This window comes from Megalobrama amblycephala, linkage group LG5, assembly GCF_018812025.1.
Source record: "Megalobrama amblycephala isolate DHTTF-2021 linkage group LG5, ASM1881202v1, whole genome shotgun sequence".
In the NCBI taxonomy this organism is placed as follows: Eukaryota; Metazoa; Chordata; class Actinopteri; order Cypriniformes; family Xenocyprididae; genus Megalobrama; species Megalobrama amblycephala.
The window spans coordinates 28,764,332-28,788,164 of NC_063048.1; the positions used below are offsets into that span (position 1 = coordinate 28,764,332).

Here is a 23,833-nt window from a genome sequence, read left to right on the forward strand (position 1 = left end):
AAAGGAAATGGACATAATTTCAGTTTTAAATTATGAACAACATATAAAGTATGTTGTGAACCAATTCACATGTTAGAGCGCTTTTAAATGATCACCATCATTCTGTTAAATAAATAGGTAATATTTTTTTTTTTATGTAGTAGCCTACACGCCATAGTTTGGCAGTTTCCTGATAAATCATCATTGTCCCTCAAGAAAATTTGGCGGTTAATTTTATTTTTCTTTCTTGACATAAATCAGGTCCTATAATCACCTTTATAGCCTTTTAATTTCAAGCTATTGTAGCTAACCTATAAAACACAAGCACACACATAAAATTCAGAATACATTTTAATAACTCGTTCAGACTTAATAACTTTAAATAGGATTGTGTCAGATTTTAAATTGTTTATTCATATTTCTGTGGCGGGACCACATTACCACTCCAGACAAGTTTAAGATCCACGTGGGTGGTATATCAGTTATGACCAATGGAGATCAATGAACGGGGACAGACAGTTCCTTTCTTACACATTCTCTAGAGTCCCTGTATTTTCGAGATCGCTTGTCTCTTGAAATTAATCCAATAGTAATCATGTGACTAATCTTATTTACCGTCGTGTTTTCTTAAAGAAAAAAAAGTTTAAAATCTATTAAAATCACAGCCGAGTCTTCGCAGATGCGACGGAGCTCACAAATTGCATACAGTTACAACAGATCACAGTTTCGAAGGCTAGCACAGATAAAAAAAACAAAAAAACAAAACAAAAAAAAAACACAAATGTACCATTTATATAAGACACACATTGATTGTCTTTTAAAAACTACATATTGATTCCTTATAAACACCTTTTCTTAAATAAAGTAGTGCATCCAGGTCGCCATGGGGGCGTTCAGCACACACGCACACGTACACACGCACTCGCACACATCCTCTCTATCATCCTCCTGATGGAAGTGTCTCTCGTCTTGCCAACATTGAAATAGGTCGGCGTGCTGTAAGAGGCTTAGAGAAAGCCTGCCCATTCCAAGCACTTAAGCAAAAGATTGGCTCCTTTTGCCATGTAGTTTTTTTCTCTCCTCTTTTCTTGTGTAAAGATTTGTTCCGTGGCTTTGACCTAACTTATTACAAATTCACTTTGATTCCCTGTACCTTAAACAACAGGTTGTGGTCAGATGGCCTATGTTTATACGCACTCACCACCCTTCAAATACTTTGCACGCCACAAGGGGTGCATGTAGCTCAAATAGATATTTCATGTCAAAGACAAACTTCAAAAGCGTTGTCGGGCACAATGCAAAACCCATCCATCTCGGAGAGTTCGCGCTTCACGGAACACTTCTGTTTTTGGAAGGATGGCAGGTCTACAACGTTTATTTTATAGTCTTTTAGTGTGTTGATTGGACTGAATGGCAGACGTTTTGTTAGTTTCACAACACCTGGAATTTCCAGGAGGAAGTCTGATCTTTGTAATCCAAGCAATCAGCATTAAAGTTCAGTTTCCACGAGGACGCTTGGTCCTTATAATCCAAGCAATCCGCGGTGGAGTTGAAGCCGAGCCCCGAGGCACCGTAACCTTGTGTGGGAAGGGACGCGGGAGACTGGTTCAGGTGACTGGTGACCGCGTTGCTGCTCATGGGGCTCAAAGTGGATCCTGGCCCGGTCAGCTGATGGTGCATGGGCGTCAAGTAAGAGCCGCAGTCCATGCCCCCAAAGTAGGATGTGGAACCAGCGTAGCCCTGGCTGTATCCAGAAGCTTGAGTATAGGTCATGGGGTATGATCGCTGCATGCAGGAGGAGGAGGTAGAGAGTGGGTCTGACAGCGGCGAGATGGAGGCCGGGCTCCAAATGGACACCGGCGCGGTTGTGGTGGAGATGGCCGGTACTGAAGTGCTGGAGGGCGGGGTGAACTGGCCACTCGCCCCGCTCTCAGAACTGGCCTCCCGAGCTGGAGAGCTCTTCTTTTTGGCAGGTCGCACCTTGTTCTGGCCTCCGTTTTGTTGTTGTTGCTGCTGCTGGCGACACTTTGCCCTTCGGTTTTTAAACCAAACCTGATGTGGTTAAAAATAAAAATAAAAAACAGGGTTTATTAACATTTACAATGTGACCTACAGCTTAATTTGTGGGGCAGCACAACTTCTATCCTTAATTATATGTAAGAAAACAACTTTTATTATTTTAGTGCGTCCCTCAGTTCATAAAGGTGTCCATGCATTTCATATGTTTGGATTTTTAAAATAAGACACTCTTGCATGACTTTAATGATACGCAGCCTACCTGTACACGGGACTCCGGTAAGTTGATTTTCAAGGCCACCTCCTCACGCATGAAAATATCCGGGTAGCGCGTTTTCGCGAATAAAGCCTCCAGCACATCAAGTTGCGCTCTAGTAAATGTTGTCCTTTCCCGCCTCTGCTTTCGAGGAGTCGCTGTTTTAAATAAACAAATGCATCACACTGTTGTCCATCCAAAAATCTTTCATGCATAGTTACTTTAAAAGCAGGTTATAAATATAAATACATGATACAAAAAATAATAATAATAATAAAAAAAATACTACAAAATATTAGTAGGCTATATCTAAAACGGCATCGTACACTGATTAATAAAAATGCTTTAAACTTTTTTTTCTTCTTCTGATATGTGTTATTGTTGGTACAGTTAACAAAAACAATGTAGGCCTAGTTTTGAGAATAAATATAAAAATAATAGATGCAGTTTTATTTTATTTCACCAAGTTTTTAAATTCTTACAATTAAAGTACTATTATTTGAAATTGGATTTTTAAAAAATCTCATAATTGTACAATCTAAAATACATAACCTTTGAAAGTGTAATTATGAGACTAGCAAGCGTATAACACCAGCAAATCAAATAGCCAGGCCTACTATTTACATTTAAGCACATACGGGCAAAACTGTTACTGCATAATCCTGAATCCATAAATAACAACTCTATATCAATCGAGTTTCAATCGTCTTTTACATAGAATTGTTTATTTGGAAGCTTGTCTCACCTGGGTAACCAACGGAAGGGTGCAGAAGGTCCATACCGGAGGTAGTTAAACTTAGCCCGTTGACCGTGTAAGGTGGTTGCTTGAGATACGACATCATGCTAAAGATGGTTGTGGGGGGTAAAGCTGGAGAAAATGTGGAAAGCTGGATACCTGCTCCTTCAGTTTCTTTTCCTTAGCTTACTTTTGCGTCTAGCTTGTTTACGTCTTCAGCAGTGGTTGTGAAACCAAAAACCCTGTTTTAAAAAAAAAATCACAAAGAGATGTTCACGTAATTGCGACGATGCAGCTTGTCGTTTCAACGTCTGTCATTTGATAGAAACGTGGTTCCTCTAGCTACGATGACTTATAGGCGAATAAACCACGTCCACACCGCAACGTGCTCTTAAAGCCGTTCCAGACCTCCAGCTGTCCTCATGAGATGAACGAAGCTCATCTTGACAAACGCCCCCCGTCCCTCCCCTTCCTCCCCTCTCCCCACCAACCCCAAAAAGTAACATCTATTAATTGCAACAAGTCTTCACAAAGACAAAACTCAGTCGTTCAAATGTGCACACAAGCCAGAAACACAATTTGCATAGGAACCCGGCTAATTGTCTCAGGCATAAGAGCATTGATTGGGAGCTATTGGTGGAAACAAAGGCCACTGTTAGCCTGATAACTAATGCTGATAACAAAAGCTCCATTGGCGAGGGACAAAAGTAACAATGACAAAAGTAACCTCCTCCTTTCCTCAATCATATCAGTCAGAACACTATTATAAAAGTATAATTATAGTATTTTCCAGAAATTAACTCTGTTAATTTTGACCATGTTAAATGGAGTCTAACAAATAGCTCAACTTTGGTCTTCCATCAAACATTTGTCCTTCGATGGATTGTGTTTGTTTAGCTGATGTAGTGTTATTGATTACTTTTTATTGGTTTAGATAGCCTAATAGTTTATTAGAATTTTTTTTAAAAAAAGAATCTGACTGAAGAGAAAAGATTATTAGCCAGTTTAAGTTTTCAGGCCCAAATGAAACGTACACGACATCACGTTTCTTATAGTAAGCTATTGGGCCAAGCAAAACTTTAAATTGTCTGAAGTTCAGCACCATCCAACACACAACCCTGTCTGAACAAATGAATATATTATTAAACAAAAACTTCAGACTTGTTATGCAGAAAGTTGTTTTTTTTTTATCCAACGGTTTCGCCCCTCAATCTGTCACTTAAAACAGTCCTCGTCTACCAGTTGCGCAGCCGCTCAATAGTAATTACCTCATCCAAGAATTAATTATGATAAATGTTGTTGTTGATAAATTAACGAGATAATCCGTGTGGCACGCGCTCCCCTAATTACTGGACGCTACCTTTTCAGCTGAACGTTTGGCCTCATTGATTCTGTGCATGACTACAATAAAAATCGCACGCGTGCGCGCTCGCGCACACATACACTCAAACACTTCAATGTAACGTTGTCTCTGACATACTGAACAAACTACTGAAATTAAAAAAGTACTGAGACTATAAGCATCAGATTTCTTCTTGTGCAAGAAAGAGGAAAATAAATCACAAGCCAATCGACACAATACAAAATGTGTGTTTGTACTCCTTGTTTATCTGTATTCATATTATCAGAAATAAGAGAAGTGTGTCGAATTATTTATCTATTATTTATCAATTTGCCCTCAAACTGTTGAAATGGGCAAAAAAGTTACTTACGGTAGCCGCGGATTTAAATAATATTTTAAAAAAGGAAAATTATGAAACGGCGTACTACCACAAGTCAAAATGTGTATCAGGTAATATATCGATTTAAAAAAAAATTAAGGATCACGTTAAACATACAGTAGGCTACTTGTTCGGCGATCTTAAATACAAGCCTAAAAAGAAACGAACGTTTTGGCCATAAAAAGCTTAACTGACTGCACAGAAAGATTAATTTACGTTGCCCAACAACGACGACGATGCGAATAATAATATTAATAATAATAACATCACCACTGCTCGCAAATTCTTGAAACATAAATAATATTGAACATAAACGACTAGCTACATAAAGCGGGCTACTTACTGAATTACTGGATTCAATTCGAAGTCCGTTAAAGTTTTATGTCCGATAGCACATATACGTCTAAATCGTTACAAAAATATTCAAGGCATCAAGATAAAATCCTTTTCATCAAACCGTGAAGCAAATGAGTTACGATGAAGCCTCTACAGCTAAACACGAAGAATGGATAAAATGGTTTAGAGAGATTAAGCACATACGGTTATGATTCGCTGCTCTTCTGGGTTGAAGTTGCTGGAGTCTGATTTGTACAGCACGCTGGCCAATGAAGAGCTCAGGACTGGAGTCTGTTTCTCTCGCAGGGCCCTTTGCAGGGAAACAAATGTCGACAGCTACTTTTTGATGCAAACTCTCCAGCCAATGAGAGCGAGGCCCTAGCGGAGCACATTCTCATCTCTGAGAGTCATCGGAATGTAATTTTATGTTGTAACATTAACTCATAGTGTTTTGAAGAAAGTGGAAAGAGAATTCATTTCTTAATTGTTACACTTTTATCATAAAAACATTGTTTTTATATATTTGCATGATGGATTTGTTTGAAATTACCATGCGGTGGCCCCTAGTGAAAGTGCGCCGTATAGCTATAGCCTACCACTCCAAAAAGTTAACAACAGTATATAATCTCAGGTATGATTATTAATCATCATAAGAGAAAACGGCAGACTCAGTCTTTTATTATTCTTATAGGCTAAATATGACACCGAGGTTAAAGCGGAGAAAACAAATGTTGAAGACGGACGCTTGAATACACGCAGACCTCTTGCATTTCTGTTGCGTAGCTGGAGGGATTTACGGGGACTTAATTCCTTAAAACTGTCCTCTCGTCCACATGACGCTCAAACTGCAAGTGCTCAAGCTGATATACCCAAATGTATCAAGAGATGAGTGCATCGCATTGCCATGGGGCTAGATTAAGGCCTTTTATAAGACATGTAGAATACACGTGAAACCAGTGTGGAGTGGCGCAACGAGGAGGTGAGTTAGATAGCTACCTTTAAAAATGTTTAAAACAACACGTTGCCAATATCCACTTCGAGAAATGTCTATCGGGATTCTTCTGTGTGGGAGGAAAGCCGACAGTATCATAACAGCTTTAAGTCCGTAGCCTACATTTAAAGACATCCTGAGAGAGAACCTGACAAGACTCGAGACGCACGGACAAATGAACAACGGTGAGCAACATATTAACAAAGATCATTGTTATTTAACGCATGCTTTTTAATTTAATTGAATCCAGGAGACTTATGTTTAAATGAAATGAGACTTTTTCTGAATGAAATAATTTGATATAAATGCATCTACATATTTTATGTATTATGTTGATATTTTTATTATCATTATTGTTGCTGTTGAATTTTCAATCCAAAATTGTAATGGGATCAGTACGTTCTAATCCTTTTTCAGTTTAAAGATAACATTGTAACATTTTGTTTGATATTATTCGAGTATAAACTATAGCAAATGGGTAAAATTTTTGATTTTTTTTTTTTAAACAAAAGTTAAGATTAGGGTATTTTTGTGTTTTGTAATAAAGTATAGAAACAACAACTTCTTGAGTAATAATAATAATTACTATTATTATTATTATCATCATTATTATTATTTGAGATTACCCTTGTACATTACACTTATATTAAATAATGCCGTCACTGAGAATGTAAACGCAGACAGTTTAAAAAATTACAAATATAAAGTGTCTGCTGTTTCACTCCAGTTAGAATCTATCAAGTAGACTATGGGCCTAACAAGTTTTTTTTATGTTATATATATTTCTAGGAATGTCATCCCAATAATCGAGTGCGATCTTTTATTGGGTTACAGATGAAGAAGAAAAAAACCTTTTACACTTCAAGACAAGATGGAAAGCTTCGGTTGTGCACCTGCTATTGTGGAATGAGATGATGACAGCCACCATTATCCTGGTGATTTACCTGTTAATATTTCCCCACATCCACCTGCCACGTACTGTTTTGAAAATCTATAAACAATGACTTTCACTGCCTGCGCTTTTGGAGTTCTTTGTGTTCGAAAATGAAAATGAAAAATGAACCCAAATTGCCGTTTCTCCGCTAAACTCGTTCGCTTGAGCTCAAGTATCAAATCTGCAGGTCGCTACATGTCGAGGATTAACCAAAATGATAATTGTTCTGAGTGTGAAAACATCTAAATAGACAACATACAAAAACATGGACATTTTTGCGGTTCTTCCTTTAAGATTAAAAACTGACCGAGCACTAAAAACACTTGAGAAGTTCACATCTGCAGTTCTTTACGCTAGAATATGGGACCGTGTGTTTCACGTTCTATTAATTCGCACTGTGTAATTTATTTAGTAACACGCAATGATAAATAAACGATGTTTCATCCACCACCATTCCGTTTGCCTTTATCGCTGGGATCTCGCCCAGCGTTGCCTCTCGCTGTTTAAACTGCTAAATTATTTATCAAATTCTAAACGCCCCGCGTCCGGAGGGAACTCTCATCTTTAAAGGAATTGTGGTTTGTCAAAGTGAAAAAGAGCAATGCGTGTACGCGCCTGTGGCCACAACAGCGCAATCCCAGTAAATGACACCCTTTCCCTTTAATCTCCACTTTGGTTGAGTGGCGAGCTTCAATCCTAAACGTTTATTTCAGTTATATTGCTGAGCATGCAGCAATACGTAGTAATTTGCTACATTTCCTTTTTTGACGGAATAGTAAATTTACAATCACCCTACTAAAACAGATAATGAAAAATGCGTCGATAATAATAATAATAATAATAATGTTATTATTTTATTATTAACAATAACAGGGATCCATTATTTTTAGTCTATTATTATTATTATTATTATTATTATACAAACAAAAATGATAAAAGTATTGTATAGTTAGAAGTAAATCATTAAAATACTAACACCTCAAACCCTAATCTCTCTTTATGTCTCCCCTGCAGGTCCAAATGTTTTGCAAGCTCTGGTGGGCAAAAGCAAAGTGGACATTATCTGATGTTATCTTATGTGAATGTTTGGAGGAGCACAGTAGGAGTGGATCAGTTTCTTCACAGTTCTGAAGATTAATACATCTTTAGTAGCTTTTCAATTATGATACCATGTGTTGCACTTACTCATTTAAATTAATGTTTGACTTGGTGTGTTACATATATTGTGTTTTTCTCTTCAGAGGTTGAGTTTAGAGATTAGATTAAATCATTTATGTGGTTGAATGGACATAATTTAGCATGATACATTACAAACTGACCTGCTATAATATTCCCCCAAATGTTTCTCTGATTTGACATAATTGTGACAGTGTTTAAATGCGATAACAGAGTCATTTTTTTGATGAGAGGAACACTTGAATGTGAAGGTATATTTGCACAAAGTAATTACTATGAATAAAAGAGCTCGTTTGATCTTTATTGACATTCATAATTTCCCGTGTGCCACATCTTCCCGTAAGGTACAGGAAACTTAAATGGGGTTAAATGTTACGCGTCACGGTCCGAGAAAATAAGGATGTCAGATTGGAAGGGTGGGGGAAACGGAGGATGATTGCACAGTACATTTCAAGAGATCACTAAGGTTACAGCAATCTACATAGAAACAGACTTGGGATAAAAAGAGAGAAAGCACATTAAAATTCTCCAGTAGAGTTATTCATGCTGCAACAATATTGTACAACACCACATTTTAAAATACATCTATGTATCATTGTGCACTGTAAAAAATAATTTTCATGATTTATCACTTTTTTTTCTATTGTCTTAGATAATTAACGTGGTGTTCCGATAACATAATATTTTGAGTTTCTGTTGATTAAACCAATCGCTTTCATTGTATTAACTCAATTTTTTAATTTCAATGAACTCAATTTTAAGGCAACCAGGAAACTCACTTTTTTAAAGTTAAACCAACAATTCTTTTTTACAGTGTTTACGCTTCTGAAAAAATTACTTTTTATGCTTCTTCCTTTACTTTGTTCTCAAGCAAGACAGTTTTTCCCTCAATGCAAGTTTTGGTAACACTTTATTTTACAATGACGTTGTTACACATATTGCATGTACACAGTAAAAAAAAAAAAAAAAAAAAATTCATGATTTGTTTTCAACATTTTTTCTTTTGTCAAATCAACTTAAATAATTAATGTGGTTCAGATAACACCATATTTTGAGTTTCTGTTGATTAAACCAATCACCTTCATTGTATTAACTCAAATTTTTAATTTCAATGAATTCAAAATTTTAAGCCAACCGTTTAACTTACTTTTTTTAAGTTAAACCAACAATTTTTTTTTTTTTTTTTTTTTACAGTAGTAGTTACTTTAGTAATAACTATAAATTATGCATAATTACATGCAACTAACCCTAAACCAAACCCTAATCCTTACACTAACCCTATAGTAAATATATGTAGTTAATTAATATTACTCAGTACTTAAATGTATAATTACACTGTAACAAAGACACCTTAAAATAAAGTGTAACCCAAGTTTTCAAAGTTTGTTGTACAGAAGTGTGCTCTCGAAATTCTAACTAGCAGAAAAAGCCACAAAACCAGGACAGAATTCTGTGCATATGTATGATGCATTTAGTATCTTCTGGAAATATTAAACGGCTATTAATCACCACTGTAATTGTTTGTCTGCTGTTTACACAGGAGCCAAGCGGCAAACAAATGGATTCAATTAAAACCGATTCTTCCCTTCAAGTCATCAATATGAGGCAAAGTAAGCCCTCCACCATACTGACAAGGACAAACAAGTACACACAAGGGGACACTAAACGTTCTTTCAGTCATGCATAAACATGCTTTTCTCTCTACACTCTTGCTCTCTCACTTTCACACACACACACACACACACACACACACACACACACACACACACACACACACACACACACACACACACACACAATACAAAGACCCTCAAGGTGAACTTGGTGAAAGATCTACGAATACAGATCTTCAAAGAATTTGCAGTGCAGTTGTTTCAAATTGACTTCTCCAAATGAATAACGATAACTCCATTATAAAGCAAAAGGATCTAGTATAGAAAAGCAACATCTCTTTTTCTGAGGTGTGTGGAGTACGGTGGAACCTGCCCTGCAGTGTGGGCTTCACTTCTCTTGCCTCTCTCAGAGTTCAAAGGCACAGGGACTGAGAGGGTCGGATTTATTCAGGCTTTATGTGGTAAATGCTTGGATGTCTTTCTTGTAGTCTGCAAGGCCCTAAGATCACATTTAGGAAATGTTCTATTGTGAGGTTGCCTGTGAAATCCCCATAATAAATTCACCAAACAGGCACAAGCAATGGCTATTTATGATCGTGGCCATATTTTTCCTTTCTATCTTGCCTTCTGGGTAAAGGTGTGTCTGTTTATGCATCACTTTTAGACTCACAGTGCTACAAACATGAGTAACATGGACATGAAAGGATCAATGATCCTAAGATATACATTAAAACAGTCTCTCTCCTATTCAAACTTTCAATACAAACGTTGATGGTTTTATGACAGTCCAATTAAACAAATAGTTCACCATCAAAAATGAAAATTTGTTACACATCCTCATGATATGACTTTCCTTCTTCTATGGAAAAATATTCAAATGTCTGTTTTTATCTAATGTTGTTTTTAACCCTCGTGATTTTTAATGTTTTGGCAGAAACATTTTTGTTTACACTTTATTTTAAGGTGACGTAGTTACATTGTATAAGTACTGAGTAATATTAATTAACTACATGTACTTACTATAGAGGGTTTGGTTTAGGGTTAATACCTTGTAATTATGCATAATTTATTACAGTAAGTACATGTTTTACCACATTTTTCAAAATATGAAGAGGAATGAAAGTCATATTTGGAACAACACGAGTAAATGATGACAGAATTTAATTTTTTTTTGTTGGCTAATCTATCCTTTTAAGTAGTGATAGTTATTTAGGTGAGTAAATGATGACAGAATTTTCATTTTTGGGGTAACTATCCCTTTAAGAAGTGACATAACAATTATTTGTTATTTTGCGCCCAAGCCAAATTTTGAGCACCTATCCTCAAACATGCACATTAACATTATTGAGTCTTTAATTATGTGATATAATTAACCCCGCACCCAGTTTGAAAGGCATGTGAGTCGAGGACGAGCCCCCATATGGGGTGAGCATTCCTTGCATGTGCCCCGTCCAAACCCCACTTTGTTTTGAGTGACATTCTGGCACTCGTGTTCATACACTAGTACTCAGCCTCCAAATTGTACCGTCTTGCTGTCTTCCACACTGCCAGTTCACACACATCTCTCTCCCTTTTTAATGCTCTCTCTCACACTCAAAAACGTTTCATCAGGTTTTATGCAAATACATATTTTTTTTTAGTTTTCTGAAAATCTTACACTTTTCTTCTTTTGCTTTCTCTTTTCTTTTTTTTAGTGCCAGTCCCTCTCAACTGTTTATATCTCTTTTGGGAAAGTGGTGGCTGTCTGTTGGGACTCCTCTCATAATTCTGTCAGTTGGATGTTTCCATTACGTTCTCTTCACGTTCCTGCCATGTTCTTGTCCCGGCTCCAGCCTGTAGTCAGCTACCCTTCCAGCCACAGGCTGGCAGCTGTTTTTTTTTTTCTTTTTTCAATTGTGTATCTCTAAGGGCTTGTCTGTCAACTGGAACCCTCCCCTCCAATTAGGAGAGTAAACACAAGACCCGTCTCTGTGTGTGTGCTTGTGTACGTGCTTATATAAAGTTCACAAACTGTCACTTAAAACTCCCCTCTAGTGATAAAACAATGCCTAGATTCTGATTGCCTGATTACTCTCTCCATCACCAAACTCCTACACTTTTAATTGTATAGACTGTCTCTTAACACTAAATTGGATTATTGTGGCATAAATACATAGTAAAAATACTACATACAAACAACAAAGTATATATAAATAAAGAATATATATAAATAAAATTTATATAAATAAAAAAAGTTGTTACTTATCTCCTGTAGATTTGAAAGGAAACATATTTATATTTAATATATTGTAGTTTCTAGACATTTATATTGACTGATTTTTCTGAGCAAGCTGGCGCTTGGTTGGTTGCGGACATATTTCAGTAAAAAAAGTGAAGAAAGTGTTTCTTTTCGACATTAACATGACAGGACACCACTCGCCACTCTCCTGGTTACCATGGGGTACCAATAATGCTGAAAAGAATGTAGAGTCTGCCAGAGTTGCAGACTGGGACAGAACGGGATATGCGTGTGTATGTGTGTGTGTGTGCGCTTGACTGTGTGTGTGCTGGGGGTGGGAACACTCTCAGAAACCCCAGTGGTTACCGCCTTGCGGCTGGCAATAGGGATGCAGGAATTTCACTAGACCTACTGCCCGGAAAATGCCAGGTGGGAGACGAGGAGCGGACAGAGGGTGTGGACGAGTCACATTAATTGTTGGCAGGGGAGGTGGTGGATAGGTAGCTCAGGAACTGTCAGAAGCTCAATAGAAAAATAGAGCAGTCAAATCAGTTGCAGCCTGATGTATTTACTGTCGCTTTAATGTCATTTGCAGAATGAGCATTTCTCTTGCTCTCTAGCTAGAATGCAAACTAATCTCTTTTATTTTCTTCTTTCTTCGGAATATATATATATATATATATATATATATATATATATATATATATATATATATATATATATATATATATATATATATATATATATATATATATTGTTTTGAGTAAGGATTTTATTATTTGTTTAGAGTTAAAGCTGAATAACTGTTTGAAATGGTAAATAAAATGCTACTAAAATATAAAAGGCGTCACCTTTCTTTGTGGTTATTGTTAAAAAATTATTGTGACATGCTGAAAATAATTATAATAAAATTATATTCTTATGATGCTTTTATGATTGCAACCAACATGCTGTAAACTGCATTTAAAAATCTTCAAAATCTTTGTGTAGGTGTATCTTTATCTTTTATTTAACAATGAAAACAATCTTAGTTTTTGACGTTTAAAATAGTTTCAAACACATATTTTAAGATAATATTATAAAATTATCTCTTTTAATAAGTGTTGTTTCATAAAATCGTCTCTTTTTTGTCATTGAACTATGCTGGATTTTGTTTAATAAAAATATTTGTAGTACATCTTGTGGGTGTAAGTCTATTAACAATCATTTTATCATGATTCTATAATGTGACTCACATGGAGCCATAAACATATAAAATGGCATTACATCTACAAATGTGGTGAAGGGGAAGAACAGCTCAGTTGCTCTGAAATCAATGTGGTCTCTGCTGTGGAGCTTCTGGGGCACAGTTCAATAAAGCAGCAGCATAATGGTCAGCACCATGGTGGAGCCATCGAGTCATGGAGCAACATCATGCTCCGCAGCAGGGGAAGACATCGGGCAGATGGGTCCAGTGTAGCGGTACAACTCCATCCCTCCTCCTCTCCATTCTATACTTCTCTCTTTCTAGCTTTCTGCCCCACAGTGCGATTGGTCAGAGTCTGATGAATCGGTCGAAATCAAACAGATCGGGAAGGTTATTGCACAGGAAAAGACCAACAAAGCACAGCAGGACATATTAATGCGGTATGTGCCATTTTTGATTGGCGAATCAATTATCACACTCTAAAAATAAAGGTTCCAAATAGAGGGATACCATTGAAGAAACATTCTGGGTTCCCCAAAGAACCTTTCAGTGTGTGAAGAACATTTCAATAATCTTAAGAACCTGTTGTGTAATGGATATGTTCTGTGGATGTTAAATGTTCTTCATGGGACCCTAGATGCCACTAAAGAACCTTTTTTTTTTAAGAGTGCAGCTACATGGAACCGTATGGTCATTTATTTTAACCAAATGAGAGAGAGAGAGGGCAGATTTGCAAGAGAGTGGTAGGATGAGCTTAAGCGAGGGAACAAGTCGGTGATAAAGACGGAGAAAGAGCAAGGGAAAGGAGGGAGAGAGAGCAAGGGCAAACGTGTGATTGAAAGAGAGAGGGCAGGCATATCCCTTTGAAATGCCCACTCAGGGGTAGGAGCCTGGGGGAGCAGGCTGGAGTGGCCCAGCGCCTGGACAGACAGGCAGTCACCACTCTGGGCCAGGGTCCAGCACCCCTCCGCCATTCCCACCAGCCTCTCCTCCTTGCCCAAGCCAGACTGGCTATGTCCCCCCCTCTGCCCATCAGTCAGCCAGCCTCCAGTGGACCAACTGGAGCCTCCCAACCTCACCTTGCCAACAAACCCCCCTATTTCCAACCCCCACCCAACTGTATGGCCCAGGCCCAAACTGATTCGCCCCATCAGAGCAACCTCTGTAGTGTGAGGGACTGACTGATCACTCCGTAAGCTCGGCACACGGTGTCTGGTGTGTTTAGTTTGGATGTCTGTGTAGTACTAGACCATTCAGTTATTCTTATTGTTGGAACTTAAAACATTTTTGGGACACATGTTCAAAAGAGAACACATCTTAACCCTATGAAACATACTGTATCAAATTTGATATGCAGATTTCTAAGGCCTCCATCTCTCATCATTGTATTACATTATATGTTTTGTGCCCACAATAAAAACTACAGAGCTTTGATCAAAAAAAGAACTTTCTTAAGTATAATCTTACTTAAGACCTGGGTATACTTTGTTTTTTTACGCACACAGTCGAACACACAGCCTTGCAAAGTATACTTCACTTGACTCACACGCGTACACAGGCGTTTGACGCATGCACAATTTTGAGCAATCTTTCGCCATGATTACAACCCATGTAAATATATTTGTATTCTTTCATGCTAGAGTTTTACCAATGAGGGTACTTTCTAACCTATTAGCACAATCTGTCATCTATATACACCTCCTTTGTCGATGTAGCTTGCATGCGTTCCTGCCTGTTTCTTCGACTACCTTGTGAATCGACGCCCCCAGGGCATGGTTGCCACCTTGTGGATAAAGTAATTACTGGAAAAAAAAAAATTAAATGCGCACATGCGACCTGTGTGTACAAAGTACGCACAGTTACAAAAATCCAGTGGTGCGCGTACAGTACACGCATATTCGTGATGAAATTCATGTCGAGCACTGTACGCTGATCCTCGTGTACGCGTAAAAAGAGTATACTTTGGGCTTAAGACATATTATTGGGAGAAACAGAGTGACAGCTGATATTTATATGTATTTTATGTAAGTAGTCGCTATACTGTTATAAAGATCTTATTTTACATTACAAGCTATCAGAATTTCATCTTACTTTTTTGCCATATAAATATCAACAACTGCACCAAATTGCATATTTTTGCTAATTTTTGGTCTCTGAATAAAACTGAGGTGTCCATATTCTCACTACTCCATATTCTCATAATATCATACTATATGCGCCATAAAAGCCTGATGCATCAAATATGAATTTGTTTACTCTCACAAATTTAAAGGTCCCGTTCTTCTAAGTAAATTATGTGAAAAATACTGTTTTTTTTACACGCGAAACATGAACACATGTTATATTGCACACTATAAACACAATCAAAGCTTCAAAAAACCACGTAAAACGGGACCTTTAATGTACTTTTAAATGGAAAGTTCAACACAAAAATGAAAATTCTGTCATTATTTACTCACACTCATGTTGGCCCAAACCTGTAGAAGTTTTTTTTTGCTCTGATTAAAACGTTGACATTTGACACAACTGTATAATTCTCTGTTGTTTTTGAATTGTTAGCCCATATTTTATTTATGTTCAATAAATTTTCCAACATGTTTGTTGTTTTAAGAGTAATATTTTTTCTTTTATTTATTTACCTTTATTCAAATTAAAATGCAAAATATGGAGTTGGCAAAAGGGTGAAGGGGATTTATATAAAAATCAATTGTCGAAATCATAAATCATGCACTGTATATTTTTGTCAACAAATTTAATCTGTAGCAGATTAAAAAGTGCAAAAAGTTTCCTCTAACATAGCTACAACTCCCTGTAGACCCAAATACTTCTGTTGTTCACAGGGATCAATTCGGAGTCCAAGTCAAGTGTCAAGTTTACAACTTAAGTGCTATTCAAGTTTGACTCTCATATGTGCTCTCATATTCAAGTTTGACTCTCATATTCATGTTTTCTTGCATCTTCGTTTTTGCTATTATTGACTGCTTGTGCTTGTCAGTGCCATTGTCTGCCATTGTCAGTTAGTGGTTTGACTTGCCAAGTCCACGATAGCCAGTAATTGTTCAGTGCATTCCTCTATTGTTTCATTCTGAGATATCATCTGATGCGTCATCTCGCCATTATTTTCTGCTCTGCATACTATCAGGGATGACAACCTCAATCTCTCCACCACCCCCAGGTCTAAGGCAAGGTTACCATGTCCCCATGGCAACAGCAGCAGGCCCACATGATTCGGCACAATGTGAGTGGGATTCTTGCCAAAGACTGGGAATTTGGGTGTGATGTAGACATTGTGGATAACAGGTTCAGCCCCAGTGGAAGCACATGGGTCACATGAGGACTGACTTTCAGAGCATTAGATCTCAACGATATTGTTAAGAGCCGCTGTCAGTGTCTTTAATGAAATGTGGTGCTATTAAGATTGGATTTTTTTGTTTAAAATTAAAGTTTGTAGCCAGTTGTAATGAAATCTCTCTCTCTATCAGTCTCTCTCACTCACTCAGCTTGGCTGTGTGTACCGGTGCAATCTACCCAGTGTTTATTTTGTTGTTCTCGTTACAGACCATAAACACCACTTACGCTGCTGTTTGGGGTTGGAGTTGAGTGTGTGTGAGCCATGTGCTATATTTGCTGATAACAGGATTTGCTTGTGTTACAAATCACCAAACGAGAAAGGTTAATTGTCAATGCAAGCTCCAAAATGGCAGTACACTTTAATCTTTAGTATGCGGATGCTTTATTATTTATCTCCAGTAATTAGATATAGACAGACTTTACCCCATTTTTTATCAGCACTTCCATGTTATGTCAAATTGCATTTTTGTTTCTTGGGCATCCTTTATTTCTACAACTGAAATAGGGCTGTTGTTGTTGTTGATAAACGAATTGTAAATTATAAATAATGTAAATTGTGAAGTATTAAGTGAGTAATACAACTACTTATGCTTTGAATTCACAGTTTTAAGCTAATTATAAAAATTTATAAAACATTTATAATAGTCCTTTACGATTGTTGCTTGTCAGACTGTATGAACATGATCCTCATGTCGCACTGTGGGATCTCAGCTGTCATTTATGTCAGACTGTACAACAGTCAAGACATGTTAAAAATGGACACATGCATGAAAACTTTTTTTTTTTACATCATAGTTTTACATCATACACGTTCAGTGACTTTGAGCTGCATTACACGCGGGACTGAAATTGTGGCTAACAAAGACATCTCTAGTGTTTGACGTTTGTTGTAGGAGAATTCACACTGCAGAACTGTGTGCCAAATCTGACACTGCCGGAATTTCGTTGGAGGTAAAATTTGATTGCAACCATCATTAATCGGCTGTCGGTAAACGTCAAACTAGCGATCAAAGTGTAACGTAGCGGGACTCATGGTAAGATCCATATGCAAGCTTTTATTTACAGTGGTAAGCGTGGTCGTACAGGCAGGGTCTAAGCAGGGGCAAACAGGAACAGCAAGGGCTAGGCAGAATCGTAGTCAGGGTACAGGCAGTAGATCGAGGCAGGCAGATAACATTCACAGAACAGGATGGCAAGGCAAGGGTCAAAGGCAGGAACAGGAACAGACAGGGAAACAGGATAAACACAGGGAAACGCTTAGAATTGACACACAGGGTAATCAAGACTTCGCGATCGGATGGTGTGAGTGAGAGTCCTTTTATAGTCCAGGTAACAAGCTGCAGCTGGGTGTGGTGATAGTGAGGAGTGTGTGCATGGCTGTATGTGGCGACAGGTGATAGGTGTGGAGTGAACATGTGACTGGCAGGGAGGATTGTGGGAAGTGTAGTCCGGGAACTGACAGGAGCAGACTGTGATCATGACACAAAGACTACAGATTTTAGCCTAGGATTATAGGAATCTTTTAGGATTCTCAAAATATGTCTCAAATGACCAAATCGTGGCCAAAATCGCACAATGTGCACCCCCCTTTTAGGCCATGTTCACACAGAAACAGAAAACGGTTGTCGGTCCTGTATTTGAGTTCTTATTACAGTTACGTTCACACACAGTACGGTTATTTACGGGAGTGACAACTGCATTCTAGAACCGAACTCACACCCAGATTTTCAGGACTCACAACCGCATTCTCAGAAAACCTGCGCTGTGTGAACAGAAACTAGTTGACTAGTTGTTAACTAGTGGTTGACTAGTTGTTAACTAGTGGTTAACTAGTTGTCCATCACGTCATACATTGCAAGAGAGCATTTCTTTTTTTTTGACTTTCTGTAACTTACAGCTATGAAGATATGAGCTGTGGCTATGTGTCATCTGAAGGTCTTAAATACAGTCACAGTTCTCTTCTCCACTGGAGCGGCTCGCGTTAGTTTTGTGTTCTATGTACGAGCAGCGCAACTCAAATGCTCGCTCTCCACAAAGATATATAAGCTGTTGTTGGTTAACCCTTTCGCACGTAAGTTTAAAATATTCTGGCTGACCCCCCAGCGTGAGTTTTTTAAGGCGACCGTTATTTAGAACGTATCACTTTATGGTTTCTATGGTGACGCGTTACTGCTTGTTACGTGACACACCGCAGCACTGTATGAATGATGATCTGCTTTCATTTAATATTTCCTTTTTTATTCAAAATATTCACAAATTTGTTAACTATAGCATGAAATATCTAATATACCGATTGTCAAATATGTGCAAGTGGATGTGTTTTGCTGTTTAAACACCTTTATAACGATCATGTTAGTTGAGCTGCATGCGCGATGGACGCCGCCATGTTAGTTTGCGCCGCACAGAGAATCGGATCTGTTGGATTTACAACAGGTTAATTTATCCACTTCTCCTGAAATACATGAAAGTAAGTGAGTCGGTGAACTGGGGAAGAATAGAGTAAGCTTTAAAGTTACTTTCACAATGTGTATCTGATATGAATAAAACGTGTCGTCTAATTATAATGGAAAAGGTTGTTATTTCCGCTTCTATAGACGTCATTGTGTATTTTACAAACTCTAAATATAATTGTTTTGTTAGTACTCATGTGTATTTAAATGTCTGAAACCTAAAATAAACATTATTTGGTTGAAAACACTGCATATATGTAATATATGAAAAGCGCTGCGCGCGTCCATCTCTGGTTTAGCGCCAGCCAAAGCGTGCACTCACATTTGAATTTGGCAGTTGATCACGTGATGCGCTGAACGTTCTAATCACACCGGCGTGATCGTATGCTCCTGGGACCAGCCAAGACTGATCACACCGGTGTGATCGTACGCGTTAAAGGGTTAATGAAGATTATAAGGATGAACTCGAGGCTCGATTTTTGTCATGTCAAAAAGTGACAAGACCTTTCATTTTTATGGACGATGCCAGCTTTGATATTACTTTGGTCACTGTCGTGGTTATTGCTAAGACAATACAGACTTGCACGTTCACAGACAGTTGAACAAACGCAACTGTAAGTTGCTGTGTGAACGGGACATTTCGAGACTCACACCTGTAAGTAAATGCTGTGGTCAATCCACAAAACTGACAGTGTGAACGTAGCCTTATAGTATAGTTCAGCCCAAAAAATAAAATCTGTCATCAGTTACTCATCATGTATAACTGTATAACTTTAAAAAAGTTTTCCATAATAAAAAAATTGTTTTGGACTAAAACATTTGAAACTTTATTCAAAATATGTTCTTTTGTGTTCTACAGAAGAAAGAAAGTCATACAGGTTCTGACTTCAAAATTAGTCAAAAGTTACACACTTTACTTCTGTGCGAGTGGTTCACTGGTTGCCAAGCACGAGGATTGACTGGGATAAATAAAGATTGAGAGGTAGGTTGAGAGAGAGTAAGGGGGTGGGGAGGTGGTCATGTTTTCCACTGGCACGTCGTTAACCTCCCGGGTCTGTGGGGAGAATCGGAGCTGCTGTGGGAGCTTAGAGCATGGAGCATTTGTTTGTGGGACCCCCGGGGGGAGGCAGACCCCATGCCTGAAAATGGGCTTCCAAAACAGCAGTGGGTTGACGAGAGGGGAGGGACTGGATGAGAAGAGGGAGGAGGAGAGGGGGAGACTTAAACAAAAACACCCTAAGGGTCGGGGGGTCCCCCTTGGGCAGAGGCCTACAACTATGTCCCCTTAAGAGTGATCCAGAGGCACTGAAACAAGTGTTGTTTATTACTGGTACCTATTGTTCAGCGGTTTCACAAACAATATCATAGATGTGTGCATTGACAAGTCTTTGCACAAAGAGTTGGATTACTACAATCTAATACAGGTAATGTGACTTGACCAAAAGCTGGACTAATCTGGTCATCTAAATTCAGATTTGGAGTTAAAGTCTGTACAACAGTAAATAACGTACCTAACAACAACCCAACATCTACATTTTTAATAGGGCACTGTTGTTTTCCACTAAATTAAGTGCTCTTGGCCAGGGCTTCTAACATTGCACAACTCTTAACCAACACTAAATCCATCTTATTTTGGATGGATGTTAGAACATATTATTCCTCTGATGCAGGAATTTTTACATTTCAAGAAAAAAATTTGAATTTTCAAGAATATTACAATATATAAGGTAAAACTTTATTTTTAGGTGATGTAGTTACTACATGTACTTACTATGTTAATAACAGTAAATTATGCATAATTATAAGTAACTAACCCTAAACCAAACCAAACCCTAACTCTATAGTAAGTACATGTAGTTAATTAATATTACTCAGTACTTATTTGAGTGAGTACAATGTAACTACGTCACCTTAAAATAAAGTGTAACCTTATATTGTACTATATTATATTATACACTATTAACATAAACAAGAATATAAAAATAAAAAAAATTTTGTCACACGTCAATATACTACAAAAGAAGGTATACAGAATTATGGTTATGGGTCATACTAAATCACCCTTTGCGGTCTGGTCTGGTTATGCAAAAATATATACTACCGTCCAAACGTTTGGAGTCAGTAAGATTTCTTTTTTTTCTGTTTTTAAAAGAAGACTTCCATGCTCACCAAATCTACATTTATCTATGAGTGCACTAACAAACCAGACAGAGTATACATTTTTATGCAAAAAATTATCAAAACAAGAATATACTCTTTCTCAGTCCCCTTTTTCTTCAAAATGATATATAGTGGACATCTGTCCACTGCATATGAAGGTGTAGTAAATATTCCAGAGCTTCTGGTGGCTTCACTACTTTCATCAGCCATTTTGAAGATATTACAAATAAATAGTGAAATATGAAGAGGACAGTGATATAGAATAAGGGTTAAAAGGTTAGTTCACCCAAAAATGAAAATAATGTCATTAATTACACACCCTCATGTCGTTCCACACCCATAAGACCTTCGCTCATCTTCGAAACACAAATTAAGATATTTTTGATGAAATCCGATGGCTCAGTGAGGCCTCCATCCGTCACTGAATTTCTCAAGATCCAGAAAGTTACTAAAGACATATTTAAAACAGTTCATGTAAGTACAGTGGTTCTACCTTACTATTATAAAGCAAAGAGAATACTTTTTGTGCGCCCAAAAAAAACTAAACAACGACTTTTCAACAATATCTAGTGATGGACGATTTCAAAACACTGCTTTGAAGCTTCACAAATCTTTTGTTTCGAATCAGTGGTTCGGAGTGCCAAAGTCACATGATTTCAGTAAACTAGCCTTTGTTTACACAATCCGAACCACTGATTCCAAACAAAAGATTCGTAAAGCTTTGAAGCAGTGTTTTGAAATCGGTTGCCACTAGATATTGTTGAAAAGTTATTATTTTGTTGTTGTTTTTATTTGGCACACAAAAAGTATCCTTGTCGCTTTATAATATTAAGGTTGAACCACTGTGCTAACATGAACTGATTTAAATATGTTTTGAGTACCTTTCTGGATCTTGAGAAGTTCAGTGACATTTCTGGCAATAGAGGCCTCATTGGGCCATCGGATTTCATCAATAATACCTTAATTTGTGTTCCGAAGACGAACGAAGGTCTTACGGGTGTGGAACGACATGAGGGTGAGTAATAAATGACAGAATTTTCATTTTGGGGGGAACTAACCCTTTAAAGGACCACCTTGGTTGTCCAGATGTAACATTACACCATTAATGGTTAAGAACTTTCCGTCCATTGTAGTGGGAATCAGAAGATTAAACCATTGAAATGTAAAGATTTTTCTATTCCAAAGTATTTGAAATGACCATTACATTGAAAGACTTTTTTTTTTGAAGGACTAATTTTCCTCTGTTCCAACACTAAAACATGCCAACAACTGATCGCTGCACATGTCATCGGTTTTGTTCTGAAGTGTTGTATTTAAAGTATATTGAGACACTGAGTGCCTCAGGTTGAAACTGTATTGACCCCCGCTGCTCTTTTTAGTGGAAGAGGGTGAGCTAGTACAATGATGATGGCCTAACACTGGCTACAAGACACTGAATCCGCCCTATACCATATACTGCTGAGCTGGTAAATACTCTTACAATCAGTGTATTTTCAACCAACCTTTCACCCCCTTCTTTTTCTTTTCCACCCAACAGTGCCCCTCTATTTTCCTACCTCTTTATCCCTTTTAATTAGAAGGCAAATTCTGCTGGGCTGGAGAGATCTAATCCTCCGCCACCCAACAATGCACAGAGTTTGCTTTGAACAACCGACCTGCGGCCCTTAAACACAAACCCCCGCCTCACAGCTGGCCCCACCCCTCTGTTACCTCTCCTTCTCAGCAGCTGATCTAGGAACAGCGGCATTGGTGTCCTCAGAATGGTCACATATAGGGATTAGAGAGTTGTATTCTGAATCCAGGTCATCTTCAGAGGCCAGGTTGTGGCATGCAAAATCACATACAGAAGGCTTCACTCTTTTTAAACAGTAATAGTTGTATTGAAAAATACTTTCTATTATAGCGTCAACTGGGGGAAACATTCAATAATTCTTAGCTTAATTACCCAAGAAAATGTAATTATTCTCTCAATAACCACGTCGAAGGGTCAGCGTGCAAAAAAAAAAAAAAAGGAAAAAGAAAAAAAAAGTGTTCGTTTTGCTTTGTTGGAGTTTTTATCATTTCATTTCTCCCAAGACAGCGTAAGTGTTATAAACACACCAGTGCAAACGGTGGAAGTACGAGTAAGACAGAGTTAGACGTTAGATGGAGAGAAAGAGAGAAAGTGCTATAGCAATGACAGCCTGTTCCTCTGCTAATTTACATATATATTAATGTTCTTCATTGTACATAGAGGATCTCATTAGTCTGTGTGATTTTCAGTCAAGATGCAGTTGGTGGATATTCATAAAACTCATCATTACATATACATAGACACATACATATGTGTTTATGTGTGCAGATGCACATTTGCATTTTGTTGTTTATGAATGACATTAGTTGATATGAAAGTCTGTCAGTGCAGATAGTTTCGAAAAACAAAGATAAGGCTATGCAAAATTATACATTTACACATACAATTGTATAACAATGCATAATTCCATGTATGTCGTAACATTGCATTCTTTTACATGACATTCAGCTCAATATATGCCGAAAACTCTTTCACGGTGTTAACCAACAAACAATAGAGAGTAAATATTTTAATACACACATGTATAAACATCTAATTTGCAAAGGCTGATGTTTAATTAGTATTCCCAGTTAAAGTTTTCCATTAGCTTGTGTTGAAGAAAATTTCCTATATATAATTAGTTTTTAATTTCTACAT

General features: G+C 37.5%; 1 protein-coding gene and 1 long non-coding RNA gene across 9 annotated transcripts in view; one reads left to right on the top strand and one right to left on the bottom strand.

Annotated features, from left to right (window-relative positions):
• Window positions 1–317: 317 nt before the first annotated feature.
• otx2b (orthodenticle homeobox 2b) overlaps window positions 318–23,833 on the bottom strand; it is an 83,450-nt gene continuing 59,934 nt past the window's right edge. For 5 of the 7 annotated variants that reach the window (XM_048191687.1, XM_048191690.1, XM_048191691.1 and 2 more), the window contains 3 exons: window positions 2,997–3,229; window positions 2,258–2,409; window positions 318–2,031 (listed from right to left, as the gene is read on the bottom strand). In XM_048191687.1, the coding sequence (XP_048047644.1) occupies window positions 1,411–2,031; window positions 2,258–2,409; window positions 2,997–3,093 (870 nt within the window). In that variant the 5' untranslated portion in view covers window positions 3,094–3,229 and the 3' untranslated portion in view covers window positions 318–1,410. The other 2 variants (XM_048191692.1, XM_048191688.1) reach the window with 2 other exon arrangements.
• On the top strand, window positions 5,471–12,634 carry LOC125269000. 2 transcript variants are annotated; one of them, XR_007185013.1, is made up of 4 exons: window positions 5,471–6,220; window positions 6,825–6,970; window positions 7,984–9,755; window positions 11,453–12,634. It is a non-coding gene; the product is annotated as an uncharacterized LOC125269000 (long non-coding RNA). The 2 variants fall into 2 exon arrangements; XR_007185012.1 differs by having other exon boundaries at window positions 6,870–6,970.